The sequence below is a fragment of the Coregonus clupeaformis genome, chromosome 18, assembly GCF_020615455.1.
Source record: "Coregonus clupeaformis isolate EN_2021a chromosome 18, ASM2061545v1, whole genome shotgun sequence".
Taxonomy (NCBI): Eukaryota; Metazoa; Chordata; class Actinopteri; order Salmoniformes; family Salmonidae; genus Coregonus; species Coregonus clupeaformis.
The window spans coordinates 52,298,010-52,317,671 of NC_059209.1; the positions used below are offsets into that span (position 1 = coordinate 52,298,010).

At 47.4% G+C, this 19,662-nt stretch overlaps 1 protein-coding gene across 1 annotated transcript; it reads right to left on the minus strand.

Annotated features, from left to right (window-relative positions):
- Positions 1–879: 879 nt before the first annotated feature.
- LOC121573797 (transforming acidic coiled-coil-containing protein 1-like) lies at positions 880–13,787 on the minus strand. The gene is made up of 13 exons (XM_041886099.2): positions 12,947–13,787; positions 10,906–10,997; positions 8,245–8,656; positions 7,226–7,286; positions 6,792–6,876; positions 6,069–6,121; positions 4,272–4,406; positions 4,081–4,157; positions 3,892–3,935; positions 3,616–3,776; positions 3,397–3,503; positions 3,175–3,295; positions 880–2,578 (listed from the first exon to the last, which is right to left on the minus strand). The coding sequence occupies exons 1-13, from the start codon at positions 13,066–13,068 to the stop codon at positions 2,510–2,512; spliced, it is 1,539 nt and encodes a 512-aa protein (XP_041742033.2). The 5' UTR covers positions 13,069–13,787; the 3' UTR covers positions 880–2,509.
- Between the last annotated feature and the right edge of the window lie 5,875 nt (positions 13,788–19,662).

Sequence of the window (19,662 nt, forward strand, 5' to 3'; positions counted from 1 at the left end):
TGATACCTTCCACACTCTTCCCTGTTCAGCTGCTAGCCCGGGGCTAGGTTACAGTTCACCCTGCCAGAGAGAAGATGGCAGAGACTGAACATTCAGTAAAGTCCGTGCTTGTGAGTGTGCTATGTAACTGTGATGTCAGACCCAACCTGTGTAGCTGTGATGTCAGGCCCAACCTGTGTAACTGTGATGTCAGACCCAACCTGTGTAGCTGTGATGTCAGACCCAACCTGTGTAGCTGTGATGTCAGGCCCAACCTGTGTAACTGTGATGTCAGGCACAACCTGTGTAGCTGTGATGTCAGACCCAACCTGTGTAGATGTGATGTCAGACCCAACCTGTGTAGCTGTGATGTCAGACCCAACTTGTGTAGCTGTGATGTCAGGCACAACCTGTGTAGCTGTGATGTCAGAACCAACCTGTGTAGCTGTGATGTCAGGCACAACCTGTGTAGCTGTGATGTCAGGCCCAACCTGTGTAGCTGTGATGTCAGGCCCAACCTGTGTAGCTGTGATGTCAGACCCAACCTGTGTAGCTGTGATGTCAGGCACAACCTGTGTAGCTGTGATGTCAGGCCCAACCTGTGTAACTGTGATGTCAGGCACAACCTGTGTAGCTGTGATGTCAGACCCAACCTGTGTAGCTGAGATGTCAGACCCACCCTGTGTAGCTGTGATGTCAGACACAACCTTTGTAGCTGTGATGTCAGACCCAACCTGTGTAGCTGTGATGTCAGACCCAACCTGTGTAGCTGTGATGTCAGGCGCAACCTTTGTAGCTGTGATGTCAGACCCAACCTGTGTAGCTGTGATGTCAGACCCAACCTGTGTAGCTGTGAACAGAGAAACTCTCCTGAACACAGAAGCCATGAGAACACACTCCCTCATTACTACAGTCATGTTTACTCAGCACACACACTGCATATATTAGTCAACATACAAGTCAGTACAGCTATATGCTTCTTATTCACTTTACAAATATTAATGACAATGCAAAAAGGGATCATCAGTGATGTACAAACCGTTAAAACAAAAACAATATTATCTAAAGACACTTTCAATGAAGCTACAACAAAGATGTGTATTATAGACACTGGCACGTGTGTGTGTGCATGCGTACATGGTGTTTCACTGCATGCGTGTTATATTGTACATCTTGTTTAACTATGGCATCCACAGTGCAGTATGTTGGAGGGGGAACTAGTACTGTGAGGCGGTGTGAAACTCTCCACTGTGGAAAGAGTATTTAACAGAACCAGGTTAGCTGAGAACAGTGAAGCAGTGACCAGTGAATAGGAGAAACACACTAACTTTCTATGCCACTAACTAGGTGCTGCAGTAAAACACAGTGGTTACGTCCCAAATGGCACCCTATTCCCTATATAGTGCTCTACATTTGAGCAGGGCTCATGGGAGCTCACATAATCCCTGAACAGTTCTCTCTACCTCCATGTCATAACGTTTCATACCCGAATACTACAGGTGCATATCCGTGGCCGCAGGAGATTCTAAACATTTTTTATTCTGAAAAACCAAATCAAACACTCTCCCAGTTTATGGTATTTATTTTTAAATATACAAAATATATAGTCTTTGTATTAACTTCACCATTTCCAGATTTCCACTTACTGAGTATACTCTCTGCTCCACCACACTGGCCTGAGAAAGAGACTAACCAGGTGGGGTTTAGGACAGTGGGAAACCCTCCCCTCCCATGTGCAGTTGTGCTGGAGTTGTGCAGAATGCACAATAACTCTACAGCTCCTCTTCCTCTGCTAACACAAGGCCTCATATACAGACAGGAGAAAAGCTGTATATTTCCCAGGACAACCCCCCACCCCACCCCTATCTATAGTAGTGCATCCTAACCCGGAACTTACTCTCACATTCCCCTTCCCTATAATAGTGCAGTTATACAAAGGGATCAAACACAGCTCACCTCTGAGCTCTGACCCCTGACTGTCCTAGAGCCTAGAGAGTGTCTACCTGGTCCTGCCCTAGTCTCCTAGTGTTCAGAATAAATACCATATGTACAGTAAATCTCAGCGAGGGTGTTTTGTAAGTGTGGGGTTTATGTGCATAATATATTAATAAATGCTTTACAAAATGTTACCCTAAGTTAAATATGCACATACCTATGCAATGCCAAGACGGCACATTATATTCTGTTTATGTTACAGTACAGAAAGACAAACAGGTGGAGGGAGTGAGGGGTGTGGGGTGTGTGGTCTTGCGTGGTGAAAAATGACCAAGCCAAAAATGCGAGTCCACATGTACGTAACACAGGCTCTGGCTCAAATGACACCCTATTCTCCAAATAGTGCACTAATTTTGACTAAGATAAATGGGTTATCATATGATATTTGACCAGTACAGCAGCACTAGGTGTAGGCGCCCTGTGGGGAAACAGAACTGCTCATTGGCTGGAGGCATGCACAGGGGTACACTATAGGTTGTAGGCAGGGTTGGCTTGGCGGATCAAGATTGGTCAATTTGGAAGTATGGAATCTCTCTCAGTCTGTTCTGCCCATCTTGGCGATGAGCTCATCACAGATCTTGGTGAGCTCCTCGATCTCCTCAGTCTGTGAATAGACAGAAGATCACGTCAGGGAGACTGGTGATTCAGGACTTAAGCCTGGAGTTTTTCCTGGTCAGCAAAAAGTGTTGTGCATTACCTTTTGTTGCAGGGTTAGCATTAGCATGTAGCGTTAGGGTTGTGTGCGTAGAGATAGATAGAGAACTCTAGTGCCCAAAAGGCCTTTTTAGCATGGGCAGCGCCATAGAGGATGCCACTGAGGACTATGGGTTAAGGAAGGATCACATCAATCCATCCTGTTCATCAGGAGGGACCAACCAATGAATTATACTCGTGAGCAAACATTCCATAACTGCAGGTGGCAGTAAATCGCCAACCTTGGCTTCATACCTGTTCAAATGACACACTCCAGGTGGCAGTATGCACCCTTTCCGTTTGTTTACCAACTCATAGAAGTAAAAGAAGAACATTGACTACTCCAAAATGGAGATGGCCTCAATGGCGCTGCCCATGCTCTCACAGACGCCATAATGGGACAGATACAATGTTGCGTCCTCTAACAATCTCTATGCTTGTGTGCTACCTTCTGCTATAGGCCTAGCAGTGGGTGTTAGCATGTAGCTAGGTAATGTTAGCCCTTACCTTTTGCTGCAGGGCTTTCTCCAGAGACTCCACCTTCATCTGCTCCTTCCTTAGGCTGGCGGTGAGAGCAACACTCTCAGAGCTGGCCTTGCTGCGTACCTGGGCTATGTTCTCATTAGCCCTGAAGGGAAGAGTAGGGGTTGGTAGTTAGTGACAGACTCCTCTGTGTGTGTTTGTGTGTGTGTGTGTGTGTGTGTGTGTGTGTGGTGTGTGTGATCATACTTGTCTAGTTTCTCCTCGGCATGGAGTTTGAGGGTCTGGTATCTCTGCTCCTCTTGCTTGACTCTGGCCAGATACTCCTGAGCACACTTCTTCAATACCTCCTCATTCTACACACACACAATAGTAGAACCACAACATTACACATAACTAATATATGAGCTCAAAGACTAATCATACTAAGGTCAGACTATTCTTGATCCCTGAACTCTGACCCCTAACCTTCTTAAAGCCGTCCAGGGTGCTCTTCATGTTCTCATAGCGGCGGAACATATCAGACAGCGAGCGCTCTACTGAGTTCAGGTCTGTTAGCGCCGACTCCTTCTCCATGCTTACAGCCTGCAAAGACTTCTGGGAGCTCATGGTGTTGCACTGTTCATCCTCTGACAGAGAGAGAGGTCACACAGACGGGTCATTTTATGATTCCATGCATCAAGGCCACCACTACATTTATGGATAGGAATGTTTGAAGAGGTTTGGTTGACCTAAGCCACTCACCAATCATCTGGGCGATGGTCTTCTCATACTCTGCCACAATCTTTCTGTGAGAGAGGAGGAACGACTACTGATGAATCTTGACTAGCTGACACTCAGTCTGTTCTCTGCTCAGCACACATCACATCATTACTAGCCTCACAGTACAGTTGAGGTGAATGGTAACAGCATGGTACATGTGAATTAGCCTACCTCATCTCCATGACTTCCTGTCTGCTGTCCTCATACTTCCTCCTCCAGTCACTGGCCTCCGTCTCCTTAGTGATGATCTGACACAGGAGACAGTTATTACTATGTTACGTGTGTGTGTGTGTGTGTGTGTGTGTGTGTGTGTGTGTGTGTGTGTACGTGCATGCATATGTGTGGTCTGTTGTTTAACTTACCTCCCCTCTGATGAGGGTGAGAACAGCCTTCTTCTCTGCCTCGCTGATACAAATGGAGTCTAGAACCTCACTTCCTGTCTTCTGCGTGTCACTTCCTCCCAGCTTGGCATTCTTCAGCTGGCAGGAGTCCTCATACTGCAGAGAGATGTGTGTCAGAGCAGGTGCCTGGTTGGCCATGTCCGGGGGTATCGTTGGACGGGGCCACAGTGTCTCCCTGTTTTCAACTCTCTCGCTCTACCGCACCTGCTATTTCAACCTCTAAATGCCCGGCTATGAAAAGCCAAGTGACATTTACTCCTGACGTACTGACCTGTTGCAACCTCTACAACCACTGTGATTATTATTTGACCCTGCTGGTCATCTATGAACGTTTGAACATCTTGGAGATAAATCTGGCCTTAATGGCCATGTACTGTTATAATCTCCACCCGGCACAGCCAGAAGGGGACTTGCCACCCCTCAGAGCCTGGTTCCTCTCTAGGTTCCTTCCTTTCTAGGGAGTTTTTCCTAGCCACTGGCTTCTACATCTGCATTGCTTGCTGTTAGGGGTTTTAGGCTGGGTTTCTGTATAGCACTTTGTGACATCTGCTGATGTAAAAAGGGCTTTATAAATAAAATTTGATTGATTGATTAATTGATTGAGAGAAGTTCCATAAATTCCTGACTGGATGTTAGATTAAAGTGACCCTAATCCTGATTTAGTCACAATGTCAGTGTGGCTTGTAGCATGAATTCACTATCTGTGAATGTTTCTGGGTGTGGCAGGTTTAAACAGTATGTTTATAGGTAATTTCCATCTGCGTGTTTCGCTCAATAATAAACAGATTATAGTACAATGTAGTATAGTGTTTATTAGAGGGTTGTGGTGATATTCTCATCTCCATCCAGAGCCGTACAAAGACATCTCATATTGGCTCTGCCTTCAAGAGCCTGAGGCGAGATGCAGCAGGTCTACTCTAGCACTCTGAGGCTGTTTAAACAGGCAGCCCAATTCTGATCGTTTTTCCACTAATTGGTCTTTTGACCAATCACGTCAGATATTTTTCAGAGCTCATCTGATTGGTCAAAAGACCAATTAGTGAAATAAAATACCGGAACTGGGCTGCCTGTCTAAACGCAGTCTGAGAGGGAGATGGCAGTTGGAAGTTGAGGTCTTGTTCCTCAGTGCCAGAGTTAAGGGTGGTTACTTCCATCTCTTTCTCTCGCCCTACCCCTCAGCCCTCGCCCTCCTGTTGTCCTTCCCTGGATTATAACTCACACTCATATCCTAATCCTATGGGTCTGGTAATCTCAATCCCTCTATCACCTAATGAGCTGGAGATGATGACAGGCTGAGGAGCTCGCGGTCAGTTCATGTGCAGTGTGGGAGTAAAGCTACCATGGTACTGTACTGTAGTGGGCTACAGAGCACTGTTAGGCACCGGGTGGGTAGACCAATCAAGCCAGTCACCATCACCATCTCAGCCAACCAGATACAGTAGCACTAGCTCCTCAACATCACTGTCAACACAGCTCTAATCCACTACATCTACTAGAAACATGATGATGATGGGCCAAGATCAGCTAGATGGGATGGTGATTAAGTCATTCACTAACTGAACTTGTTAACCCTCCTAACTACAGTGACATCATGACCATAATGTGTTCAGAGGACAGCGTTCTAAACTACTGGCTAACTGATGTCTCCATCTAGTGGTCACCAGGGAGATCACATGATTCTGATGGAACCATCACTAGATCTTTGGTCTCTGAAGTGGGCTAAATGTGACTGTTAACAGGGCATGTTTTTGTACTCACCATAGAGCAGCAGTCTGACTCCTCTGATCTGCCTGACACACTCATTTCTGTCCCTGGGAGAGAAAAATGAAATGTCACTAAAAGTATCTGTGTGAAATATCCCACACTGTATTCTCATAAGGAACTATTCTATTCTATTATATTCTGACTCCAGTCACTGGGAGCTCCATGTGCTACTGCTGCTGCATGACCAGGAGGGGGCAGTGTATGCCTGCAGCACAGAGGACATCATGACACAATTCTGTCTCATAATAAACCCCTGAGATGACAGACAGATTCTACTGTATACATCTCCCCAGACTAGACAGAGCAGAACAGAACAGAACAGACAATAAGGCCAACTCAGCTCAGCAGAACAGAACAGAGCTACAGTAGAAGTGTGTCACATGCAGCCTGAGGGACTATTGATCTGGTACAGTCTGTCTACTTCCTATCACACTGCTGGGGTTCTGCTGTTGGGCTAATATAGCCTACACTAGTGGTTGAGCTGAGGGAGGGGAGGGAGCCCAGATCAGAGCACAGGAACTTAGGAACACTCATACAGATTCCTTGGATCCAATTAAGCTATTGTGGATGTTGACAATTAGTTACTAGTTAATAACTGTTACTGGGGGGTTCTATGAAAGAAAACAATGACCTTCCCTGTGACATTGATTAACCAACACATGAGTTCACACAGACACTGATATTTGGGTGTGTCTGATTCCCTCAACCTCCACTTACCTTTGTGGTCTCTGTCTGCTCTGACTCCTGCCGTGCTGGCTAGCTTCTCCTCATCTGTGGCGTGGGCCTCGCAGTGGTCGTCCTCCTACAGACAGACAGGGAAGGGAAATACAGTCAGAGACATTTTCAACTGTATAATGGGGCAGTCTCCCTTTGCTCCCTGGTGCTGTGCCAGAGCAGGGCTGATGTATACTGAGGGCTGAGGTAGAGTAGAGGACAGGGCAGAGGTATACTGATGGAACGGCTCAGTTCCATCAGTATACCTGCATGCATATGTGATACAATGATAGCCAAGGACAGCAAATATACACACATTTATCTGAAAAACATTATTTTAAACGTAAATAAAGTTTGCTGTCTTGATGAGAAAAGAGTAAAGGAGACAAGTGAAGCATTTCCTGTTTGAGGAGCTGGTAAAGAACATGAACCCTTACTTTTCCGCAGGCGTTCTGTAATGGAGTCTGGTTGTCCAGCTTCTTCACTTCACAGGAGTTCCTGAAGACAAAAAGCACTGAGGTCAGAGCTACTGAGACCAATCCTAATGTTAACCCTACCCAGATCGTAGCTGACCCACCGACCATGTGTGTGTGTGTCTGGGGAAGCAGCTAGACCCAAAGGTATAGGATTCCTGTGATATGATACTTTGTGAGACTGAAACAATGTACTCTTACTGAGCATAGAGAGAGTACAGTAGGATAAAAGCAGAGAAAGTAGAAGAGAAAGCAGGCTTTGTAATCAGACCTCATTCTGTGCTCTCTCTGTTGCGTTGCTCTGTGCGTCTGTCTATTAGGCTTTTGCCTAATAGAAATGAGAGCAGGGTCACAAAACCACTGCACAGAGCATGATTACGCTTATACAGAGAGTATCGGTGAAGTTGCTGTAGAGTATTATTAGGTCCTTCTCTCTCTCTCTCTCTCTCTCTCTCTATCTCTCTGTCTCTCTGTCTCGCTGTCTCTCTCTGTGTCTCTGTCTCTGTCTCTGTGTCTCTGTCTCTGTCTCTGTGTGTGTATTTAGGTCAGGTAGATGATGTAATAGACTGAGATTGACTAGCCCTGCCTGGGAGAAACTGATGACTGAAATTAATGAGAAGAACATGCATGGAGAACAGGGAGAGGAACAGGCAGGGGGAGAGGTAACTCAACTGGGCAGGGGGAGACACAGAGTCTGGGGATGTGGTTGAGGCCTAGTGGAGGGCCTACAGAGACATACAGTACTTACAGCGTCATACAGAGGAAACGGACCTGCTCAGCGGTCCTCAGAGACAGGTGGAGGACAGAGTATGGGGGGGGGGAGATAAGATAATGTGATTGTATGCTAAGTGGTCAGGCAGGGAGCTGTACTGGTAGTGCCAGGTTGATTAGTTTGGTTCCCTAAACCAGAAGGGGAGGGTGATAGGACTGAATGATAGGCAACACAAGATACTGTAAGATAAGATGTCGTGAGAGTTACTCACGTGATGCCTGTGCTCTTCCTAGGTGACTGTCTGTCTGAGTCCTCCGGTCTGTCCATTTCAGGAGTCAGGCTGTTGGGGTGAGAGTTGATGTTGCCATTGGGGTCAGAGGTCATAGGAGCGAGATCATCAACCTCAGCGGAGTCGGGGCGGTTGTGGACGGGGAGCGAGGGGGGGCGTAGGGCACGGGGCTGAGGCAGAGGGGACGGGGAGAGACCCTCTCCTTCTCCAGGTCTGGAGGTCAACATCAGGTTCAGGTTCTGGTCCAAACCTGCTCCGCTCAGGGAGGGGGAGGGGCTATTGAGGTTGTTTAGGGCATCCTGTACTTCCTGGAGGGAGGCGGGATAAACATTCTGATTGGAGTTCCTGTCCAGGAAGGCGCGGGGCGTCAGCTGTCCGTCATCTCTGGTGAGGGCTGCAGAGAGGAGAGGCGGAGTCAGTATCTCACGCTGGAGACAAGCAAGACAGCAACCTTTCTTCAAAAGTCATTTTTTTATTTATCTCTGTATGGTTTTCTTGTTTCAGATAATATACTACAGAAAGTGCACATCACTCTCTTCACCACTCCCTCTATAGCTGATCTTTTCTCTAAAGCCTATTCCATCTCTCTCCAAGTGGTAAATCTGCTGTCATGTTATAGAGAAAAGCATGACGTTTGTCCCCTTCCCTCTTTTGTGTGTGTGCGTGCGTCTCTCTGTGTCTATGTGTGTGTTAGTCTCTCTCCCTTAATGTGCTACAGATTTCCTGCCAGCGTTCTCTCCACCGAGGACAGAGTGACCCTGGAGTGTAGAGCTTCCTGTGTAATCACTCTTAGACTTGACTGTGGGGCGCTCTCCCATTCTCAGAAACGTCTCTGCATTTAAAGTCTTGCTGTAAAACACATTCAAAAAACGTGTGGGAGTGCTCCTCAGGCCCCAGTGCGCAGCTTGGAAAACATCTCTGGAATAGGACAGGGCATGGGTGGATGTGTCCCAAATGGCATCCTATTCCCTACATAGTGCACTATATAGGGTGACATTTGGGATGCATGGGTGTCTCATCTTTAAATCCTACAGTGACTCAGAGCACTGCAACTCCACAGCCTCAGTTCATGCTATTTAAAAGCATTTATGGACTGAGCGATGTTTGAATGGCCTCTCACTTCCTGTTAGAACACACACAATGGCTCCTCACTTCTAGAATTCTAAGAATGGTACCTTACAATGGTCCCTGCGTTAACAAACATCTCATCAACAGCAAACACCGACACACACACACACACACACACACACGGCCATGGTCCTCTCCCTAAGGGCACAATAATACAATAATGTTTTGAGTGCATGTTCAGCCAAGGACCCTGTTGTGTTTACGACAACCTGCCATGCTCCTAACATGCTTCTGTTCTCTGTGGACTGGGGCTGCTCATTCCAGTCTGGGCTGTGTTGACACTGCTAAGAGAGGAGAGGGGCTCTAGCCCAGGCCACTGTCAACCTCATTGAGGGGTTAAGCTCCAGAGAAAAGGCATCGCTGAGCAGTCCTGCCACTGTGTCCTGCATGTCTCATTAACATTGGGATACATGCAGCTCTACAGACACAAGGCACTGTCCTTGGGTTATTACGTGTGTGTGTGTGTGTGTGTCTGTGGGTATGTGTGTGTGTGTGTGTGCATGCGTGCGTACGCATGTGTGTGTGTCAGGGTTGCAGACTCATACTGCTGTACAGTGATCTCTCTGTTACAGAGAAATCCAGCACATAGCCCAGGAACACAGAACAATGTGACTACACAGCCATCCACACACACGCAGGCACACACACACACACACACACACACACACACACACACACACACACACACACACACACACACACACACACACACCCTTGTGATATTGCTCTCTTTCTCAGAGAGATAGGGTGTGTCAGATCATCTTTCAATTGTCTTTTCCCAGAGATATCAATAACAGTAAAATGACCCTCTGTGGATATGTAATATGGAGTCATTATGACAATCCCAAATGTCTGCTCTGTCAGAACAGGAGAAGAAACGTTCCTTAACCCTAACTCTAACAGACACCAGACATCTAATATCTAGTGTTGTGTTGTTATTACCATGTAGATTGCTCCCTGAGGTGATGTAGTCAAGTAGACTATTATTATTCCTCCAGACTGAATTGTCTCTCAGTCAATGTTTTATTTAGGACACTAACCCAAATGTGATTGGCTGCTGTTGTATAAGAGGAGGGGTTGTTATTGTCTACAGAGACAAAGGACATTTGGATCATAGAATGCCATCTTCTGATTGCATTGTGTCTAGATATAGGATTATGAATCCAAAACAAATCAACTAATCCGGTCCAAGGCGCCACAGCACAGTTTGACATTTTAATAGGATAACATTGTTTGCCTACAATGGTCAACAACACATGATCTGTTTCATATCACCCGTGTGTGCTGTAGGGTTGGGATGTCAGTGCTGTGTGTGTGGGTGTGGGTGTTAGAGGGGCACTCTTGTTTATCTTTTTGCCACTGACCCAAAAAATAGTTATCTTTATTGGTCTCTGTGGCATTACTGAGCGATTCTAGACTAGCTTATGACCATCTGCCATCCGTCTAATTTTTCCCTCTGTGCAGGGGGAGGGGTTTACCTGATGCATAGATAGTGAGCTGAGGATGGAATCTCACCTTTTTGGGCGGAGTTATCCAGTTGGGTGAGCTCATTCCGCAGACCTGGAGACTCCGCCTCCGGAGTCTCAAAGTTCCCTTCTGAATCCGAACTATAGATATAGATAGATAGATAGAGAGATAGAGAGAGAGAGAGAGAGAGAGAGAGAGAGAGAGAGAGAGAGAGAGAGAGAGAGAGAGAGAGAGAGAGAGAGAGAGAGAGAGAGAGAGAGAGAGAGAGAGAGAGAGAGAGAGAGAGAGAGAGAGAGAGAGAGAGAGAGAGAGAGAGAGAGAGAGAGAGAGAGAGAGAGAGAGAGAGAGAGAGAGAGAGAGAGAGAGAGAGAGAGAGAGGAGAGAGAGAGAGAGAGAGAGAGAGAGAGAGAGAGAGAGAGAGAGAGAGAGAGAGAGAGAGAGAGAGAGAGAGAGAGATTACAGGTCAGTACACTCTGATCTATTTCCTTGTTGTCTAGAAGGGGAACTTTCAGGACATCTGGTGGAGTGAGGACTGAGCGATGTTTGAATGGCCTCTCTATGAGGTCATATCCTGTCGTGTTAGTGTACCACCTGCTGCTCGCTAACGGCTCCTTCAACAGCCCGCCAATGGAGTTTATAAGGAGTGTCACAGTAAGAGAAGTAAAGGGGGAGGAAAGGGAAAGAGGGGAGGAAGGGAGTTGAACCCTGCCTGGCCACCTGCATCCACTAGCCTCCTCCTCATCCTGCCAACGTGTCCTCAATACACAAGGACAGACTGTGTCGCAGTCTCCCTCTCTCTTCCACTTTCTCTCTCTCTGTCTCTTTCACTCTCTCTTTGTCTCTCTCTCACACACACACAGCTATATCTTACTATACTTGTGAGGACATTTTGGGGACCAACAATTGATTCCCATTCAAAATCCTATTTTCCCTAACTCTAACTAACCTAACCTAAACCTAACCTCTAAGCCTAAAATAGCCTTTTTTACAAGTGAGTACCGGCAAAATGTCCTCACTTCTTTAAGTTGGTTACTATTCTTGTGAGGAATTCTGGTACTCACAATTATAGTAAAACGTGTACACACACAGCTTGGAAATAAGTCTGGGCCGGGCAGCTGAGGCAGCAGACCCAGAGACGGGTGTGTGTGTGTTTTCCCAGGCACTTAAATGCACATCATACCATCCACACACTAATGAAAAACAACTCAGAGGAACAAAGACACAGGCTCCCGAAACCCAGACATCTCTCTCTCTCTCTCTCTCTCTCTCCCCCCCCCCCCCCCCTCTCTCTCTCCCCCCCTCTCTCTCTCTCTCCCCTCCCCCCCCCCTCTCTCTCTCTCCCTCTCTCTCTCTCTCTCTCTCTCTCTCTCACTCTCACTCTCACTCTCTCACACACATCACATCTAAACCACACAGAGATAATCCTTAAAAAACACACACACATGCATGCGCACACACACACACAAAGCAGGCCCAGACAATCAGAAATAGAGTCCCAGCGATGGCCTCTACACTGCGATCTTGGACAGTTACTTGGAAACTAGAAACTGGCACAAAAAATCCCACATCTTTAGAAAGCTCAACCTCCCTTCCCCCAACCCTCCTCCAACCTTCCCTAACCCTCTCCCTCCTGGCCCTCTCTCACAGACAAACATATTATGAAGGCAGACAGCAAACAGCAAACAGAGCTACAGTACCTACAATAACAGTTTTACCAGAAGGAAGAAGGGGCTGTCTGTGTGTGTATGAGTGGTCGCATGACAAACCCTCTGCTTTTAGACCTGACAACATCATCTAGTCATGGTTACGCAGAGTGGCAGGAAAGGACAAGTGACCACGTCAAAACAACATCACATCTCCCGCTTTCTCTTTCTGTCTCTCACCCTCCTCTCTTTCTCTCTCTTTATGAATAATAACAGGAAATTCTCCCCAGTCATCCGGACAGATAGATGCAGACACACAGTCAGTCTGCTGCTATCCACACACAGTGATTTCTCTGCACGTGTTCACACACTATCTCTCTCCTCTCCCCTCTCTCTCTCTCGTTCCAGACAAGCATCTCACACACACACACACACACACTACTTACTTTCCCCCTTCATCCTTGGTTCCAGGCGCTCCATCCTCCCCCTCCTCCTCCCCCTCCTCCCGTACAGCTGACCAGGTCCATTTGGCCCACTGCACTGGAGACAGCAGAGACCCCCAGGACATCTCTACTGAGACACACCAGGTCCGCTACCACTCCTTTATACAGTACACAACCCCTCTGGCTCTGATGATACTCCTGGTTCTAGTTCTGGTACCTCACGGTTCTACAGTTCCACTGTCGGTTCTGCTACTCCCACACAGAGTCCGGTTCTCCTTGTCTGGCTCTAGTGTTCTGGATTAGACTATTTTCTTAGTTCTGCTGCTCCTCTGTGCATCAGCATCAGCACACCAGAGGAGAGGAGCAGAAACGAGAGGGGGAGGAGGAGTGACTCACCACAGAGTATGTTTACTTCTCTCTCGCTCTCTCTCTCTCGCTCTCTCTCTTTCTCTCTCTTCTCTTTCTGTCTCTCTCTCTCTCCCTCTCTCTGTCTTGTAGCTGTTCTGTGTGTTCTCTCTCTTATTGGTTTTATGGCATCTCTCGTTTCTCTCTTATCTCTTCACTTCCTCCTCTTGCTCTAGTTTCTCAGCCTGCTCTTTTGAATTGTTGATCCCGGAACAAACCGTGACAGAGGCTGCCAGATCTGTGATGACGTGGTTGGTTTCTGACTCCCTGTCAGATTACAGATTGATTTAGCATCAGTAGCCTCTTCTCTTCTCCCTCTGCCTCTCTCTCTCTATCCTGCACTCCGACTCTGAATGCTAGACCAGCGATCAGCTGGCTGCCAGACTGCTCCCTCCTCCCTCCTCTTTCCTGTCCCTGCTCCTTCCCTCTCTCATTCACTCTCACTCCCACCCAAAGAGAGTTTGCATAGCCCTCCACCCCTTCCCCCATCTCAGGCTGCTCTATTGTGAAATGGAGAGAGGCGTGTTGTGAGAGGAGGGAGAAGAGAGGGAGGGTAGAGGGAGGGGGTTAGAGAAGGAAGGGTGCAAGTTTCCTGTTTCAAAAGAGCCGTTGGATTTTTTAAGAGTCAGCTGACTGTTTACACAGAGTGGTAGATCCCTAGTGTCCCAAGGAGTGGGGGAGAGAGGGAGGAAGAAGGGACAGGAGGAGAGAGGAAGACACCTAACACAGCTAAGGCAACAGGTAGTACACATGTTTCTGTCAGACCCAGACACAATAAAAGGACAGGAGATCTAAGTGACAGATAGATAAAAAGTGTCTGCAGAGAATCAGAGTGAATCAGGCTGGGTGGACAGGCAGCAATTCAGAGATGCTCCATCTATCTCTATAACAATAACAACATTCAGTTTGTGTGTTCCACTGACTCTTCTATCCTCATCATTACAGTCTAATACATCTGTTACATCAAAACAAATACAACTGGAACATTTAGTTCCTCTTATGAATAGACAACAACCATCCTTAAAACCCTCCAGACCTGTTCTCTCTATGGGACGTGTCTGTAACCATCATTTCAACCCTCCAGACCTGTTCTCTCTATGGGACGTGTCTGTAACCATCCTTACAACCCTCCAGACCTGTTCTCTCTATGGGATGTGTCTGTAACCATCCTTACAACCCTCCAGACCTGTTCTCTCTATGGGACGTGTCTGTAACCCATCCTTACAACCCTCCAGACCTGTTCTCTCTATGGGACGTGTCTGTAACCATCCTTACAACCCTCCAGACCTGTTCTCTCTATGGGACGTGTCTGTAACCATCCTTACAACCCTCCAGACCTGTTCTCTCTATGGGACGTGTCTGTAACCATCCTTACAACCCTCCAGACCTGTTCTCTCTATGGGATGTGTCTGTAACTGTATGACCGTGGCAGGCTGTGGTTTGTAAACCTTGTGGAAACTCTCCCTTTCCCATCTCTGCAGACACACACACATGAACCACACATGAACATATACACCCACACACCTGAAGGGGGCTCATGATGGCTTACATAACTCACAAAACGTGCACACACAGACACACTCTCACACAGCACTGAGTACCACATGCACTGACAAACTCTGACTAACAATCATCCCACTCACTGAAACACACCCACACACGCCTTCTCTAACTAGGCCAAGCCAAATGAGATGTGTTGTATGAGAAACATCAACCATGACTAATCTAATAACCATTTTCTACTGTGGAGGAGAGGAGTGAGGGATGGATAAATAGAGGAAACAGTTGACAGCTTCTCTTTCATGTCCTCTTTACTCTGCTCTCTTCTGCTCAGACGTGATCAGCAAGATGGAGTACACACAAAGACACACAGAGGGTACCCTCTCTCTCCCTCTCTGTCACTTTCTCTGTCTCCCCCTCTCTCAGACCAAACCCCATTTAGCAGAGCCCTTTGTAGACCTTTGAGAAAGAGAGAGGAAGGGCAGGAGAGAGAGAGAGAGAGAGAGAGAGAGAGAGAGAGAGAGAGAGAGAGAGAGAGAGAGAGAGAGAGAGAGAGAGAGAGAGAGAGAGAGAGAGAGAGAGAGAGAGAGAGAGAGAGAGAGAGAGAGAGAGAGAGAGAGAGAGAGAGAGAGAGAGAGAGAGAGAGAGAGAGATTACAGGTCAGTACACTCTGATCTATTTCCTTGTTGTCTAGAAGGGGAACTTTCAGGACATCTGGTGGAGTGAGGACTGAGCGATGTTTGAATGGCCTCTCTATGAGGTCATATCCTGTCGTGTTAGTGTACCACCTGCTGCTCGCTAACGGCTCCTTCAACAGCCCGCCAATGGAGTTTATAAGGAGTGTCACAGTAAGAGAAGTAAAGGGGGAGGAAAGGGAAAGAGGGGAGGAAGGGAGTTGAACCCTGCCTGGCCACCTGCATCCACTAGCCTCCTCCTCATCCTGCCAACGTGTCCTCAATACACAAGGACAGACTGTGTCGCAGTCTCCCTCTCTCTTCCACTTTCTCTCTCTCTGTCTCTTTCACTCTCTCTTTGTCTCTCTCTCACACACACACAGCTATATCTTACTATACTTGTGAGGACATTTTGGGGACCAACAATTGATTCCCATTCAAAATCCTATTTTCCCTAACTCTAACTAACCTAACCCTAAACCTAACCTCTAAGCCTAAAATAGCCTTTTTACAAGTGAGTACCGGCAAAATGTCCTCACTTCTTTAAGTTGGTTACTATTCTTGTGAGGAATTCTGGTACTCACAATTATAGTAAAACGTGTACACACACAGCTTGGAAATAAGTCTGGGCCGGGCAGCTGAGGCAGCAGACCCAGAGACGGGTGTGTGTGTGTTTTCCCAGGCACTTAAATGCACATCATACCATCCACACACTAATGAAAAACAACTCAGAGGAACAAAGACACAGGCTCCCGAAACCCAGACATCTCTCTCTCTCTCTCTCTCTCTCTCTCTCTCTCTCTCTCTCTCTCTCTCTCTCTCTCTCTCTCTCTCTCTCTCTCTCTCTCTCTCTCTCTCTCTCTCTCTCTCTCTCTCTCTCTCTCTCTCTCTCTCTCTCTCTCTCTCTCTCTCTCACTCTCACTCTCACTCTCACTCTCACTCTCTCACACACATCACATCTAAACCACACAGAGATAATCCTTAAAAAACACACACACATGCATGCGCACACACACACACAAAGCAGGCCCAGACAATCAGAAATAGAGTCCCAGCGATGGCCTCTACACTGCGATCTTGGACAGTTACTTGGAAACTAGAAACTGGCACAAAAAATCCCACATCTTTAGAAAGCTCAACCTCCCTTCCCCCCAACCCTCCTCCAACCTTCCCTAACCCTCTCCTCCTGGCCCTCTCTCACAGACAAACATATTATGAAGGCAGACAGCAAACAGCAAACAGAGCTACAGTACCTACAATAACAGTTTTACCAGAAGGAAGAAGGGGCTGTCTGTGTGTGTATGAGTGGTCGCATGACAAACCCTCTGCTTTTAGACCTGACAACATCATCTAGTCATGGTTACGCAGAGTGGCAGGAAAGGACAAGTGACCACGTCAAAACAACATCACATCTCCCGCTTTCTCTTTCTGTCTCTCACCCTCCTCTCTTTCTCTCTCTTTATGAATAATAACAGGAAATTCTCCCCAGTCATCCGGACAGATAGATGCAGACACACAGTCAGTCTGCTGCTATCCACACACAGTGATTTCTCTGCACGTGTTCACACACTATCTCTCTCCTCTCCCTCTCTCTCTCTCGTTCCAGACAAGCATCTCACACACACACACACACACACTACTTACTTTCCCCCTTCATCCTTGGTTCCAGGCGCTCCATCCTCCCCCTCCTCCTCCCCTCCTCCCCGTACAGCTGACCAGGTCCATTTGGCCCACTGCACTGGAGACAGCAGAGACCCCCAGGACATCTCTACTGAGACACACCAGGTCCGCTACCACTCCTTTATACAGTACACAACCCCTCTGGCTCTGATGATACTCCTGGTTCTAGTTCTGGTACCTCACGGTTCTACAGTTCCACTGTCGGTTCTGCTACTCCCACACAGAGTCCGGTTCTCCTTGTCTGGCTCTAGTGTTCTGGATTAGACTATTTTCTTAGTTCTGCTGCTCCTCTGTGCATCAGCATCAGCACACCAGAGGAGAGGAGCAGAAACGAGAGGGGAGGAGGAGTGACTCACCACAGAGTATGTTTACTTCTCTCTCGCTCTCTCTCTCTCGCTCTCTCTCTTTCTCTCTCTTCTCTTTCTGTCTCTCTCTCTCTCCCTCTCTGTCTTGTAGCTGTTCTGTGTGTTCTCTCTCTTATTGGTTTTATGGCATCTCTCGTTTCTCTCTTATCTCTTCACTTCCTCCTCTTGCTCTAGTTTCTCAGCCTGCTCTTTTGAATTGTTGATCCCGGAACAAACCGTGACAGAGGCTGCCAGATCTGTGATGACGTGGTTGGTTTCTGACTCCCTGTCAGATTACAGATTGATTTAGCATCAGTAGCCTCTTCTCTTCTCCCTCTGCCTCTCTCTCTCTATCCTGCACTCCGACTCTGAATGCTAGACCAGCGATCAGCTGGCTGCCAGACTGCTCCCTCCTCCCTCCTCTTTCCTGTCCCTGCTCCTTCCCTCTCTCATTCACTCTCACTCCCACCCAAAGAGAGTTTGCATAGCCCTCCACCCCTTCCCCCATCTCAGGCTGCTCTATTGTGAAATGGAGAGAGGCGTGTTGTGAGAGGAGGGAGAAGAGAGGGAGGGTAGAGGGAGGGGGGTTAGAGAAGGAAGGGTGCAAGTTTCCTGTTTCAAAAGAGCCGTTGGATTTTTAAGAGTCAGCTGACTGTTTACACAGAGTGGTAGATCCCTAGTGTCCCAAGGAGTGGGGGAGAGAGGGAGGAAGAAGGGACAGGAGGAGAGAGGAAGACACCTAACACAGCTAAGGCAACAGGTAGTACACATGTTTCTGTCAGACCCAGACACAATAAAAGGACAGGAGATCTAAGTGACAGATAGATAAAAAGTGTCTGCAGAGAATCAGAGTGAATCAGGCTGGGTGGACAGGCAGCAATTCAGAGATGCTCCATCTATCTCTATAACAATAACAACATTCAGTTTGTGTGTTCCACTGACTCTTCTATCCTCATCATTACAGTCTAATACATCTGTTACATCAAAACAAATACAACTGGAACATTTAGTTCCTCTTATGAATAGACAACAACCATCCTTACAACCCTCCAGACCTGTTCTCTCTATGGGACGTGTCTGTAACCATCATTTCAACCCTCCAGACCTGTTCTCTCTATGGGACGTGTCTGTAACCATCCCTTACAACCCTCCAGACCTGTTCTCTCTATGGGATGTGTCTGTAACCATCCTTACAACCCTCCAGACCTGTTCTCTCTATGGGACGTGTCTGTAACCCATCCTTACAACCCTCCAGACCTGTTCTCTCTATGGGACGTGTCTGTAACCATCCTTACAACCCTCCAGACCTGTTCTCTCTATGGGACGTGTCTGTAACCATCCTTACAACCCTCCAGACCTGTTCTCTCTATGGGACGTGTCTGTAACCATCACTTACAACCCTCCAGACCTGTTCTCTCTATGGGATGTGTCTGTAACTGTATGACCGTGGCAGGCTGTGGTTTGTAAACCTTGTGGAAACTCTCCCTTTCCCATCTCTGCAGACACACACACATGAACCACACATGAACATATACACCCACACACCTGAAGGGGGCTCATGATGGCTTACATAACTCACAAAACGTGCACACACAGACACACTCTCACACAGCACTGAGTACCACATGCACTGACAAACTCTGACTAACAATCATCCCACTCACTGAAACACACCCACACACGCCTTCTCTAACTAGGCCAAGCCAAATGAGATGTGTTGTATGAGAAACATCAACCATGACTAATCTAATAACCATTTTCTACTGTGGAGGAGAGGAGTGAGGGATGGATAAATAGAGGAAACAGTTGACAGCTTCTCTTTCATGTCCTCTTTACTCTGCTCTCTTCTGCTCAGACGTGATCAGCAAGATGGAGTACACACAAAGACACACAGAGGGTACCCTCTCTCTCCCTCTCTGTCACTTTCTCTGTCTCCCCCTCTCTCAGACCAAACCCCATTTAGCAGAGCCCTTTGTAGACCTTTGAGAAAGAGAGAGGAAGGGCAGGAGAGAGAGAGAGAGAGAGAGAGAGAGAGAGAGAGAGAGAGAGAGAGAGAGAGAGAGAGAGAGAGAGAGAGAGAGAGAGAGAGAGAGAGAGAGAGAGAGAGAGAGAGAGA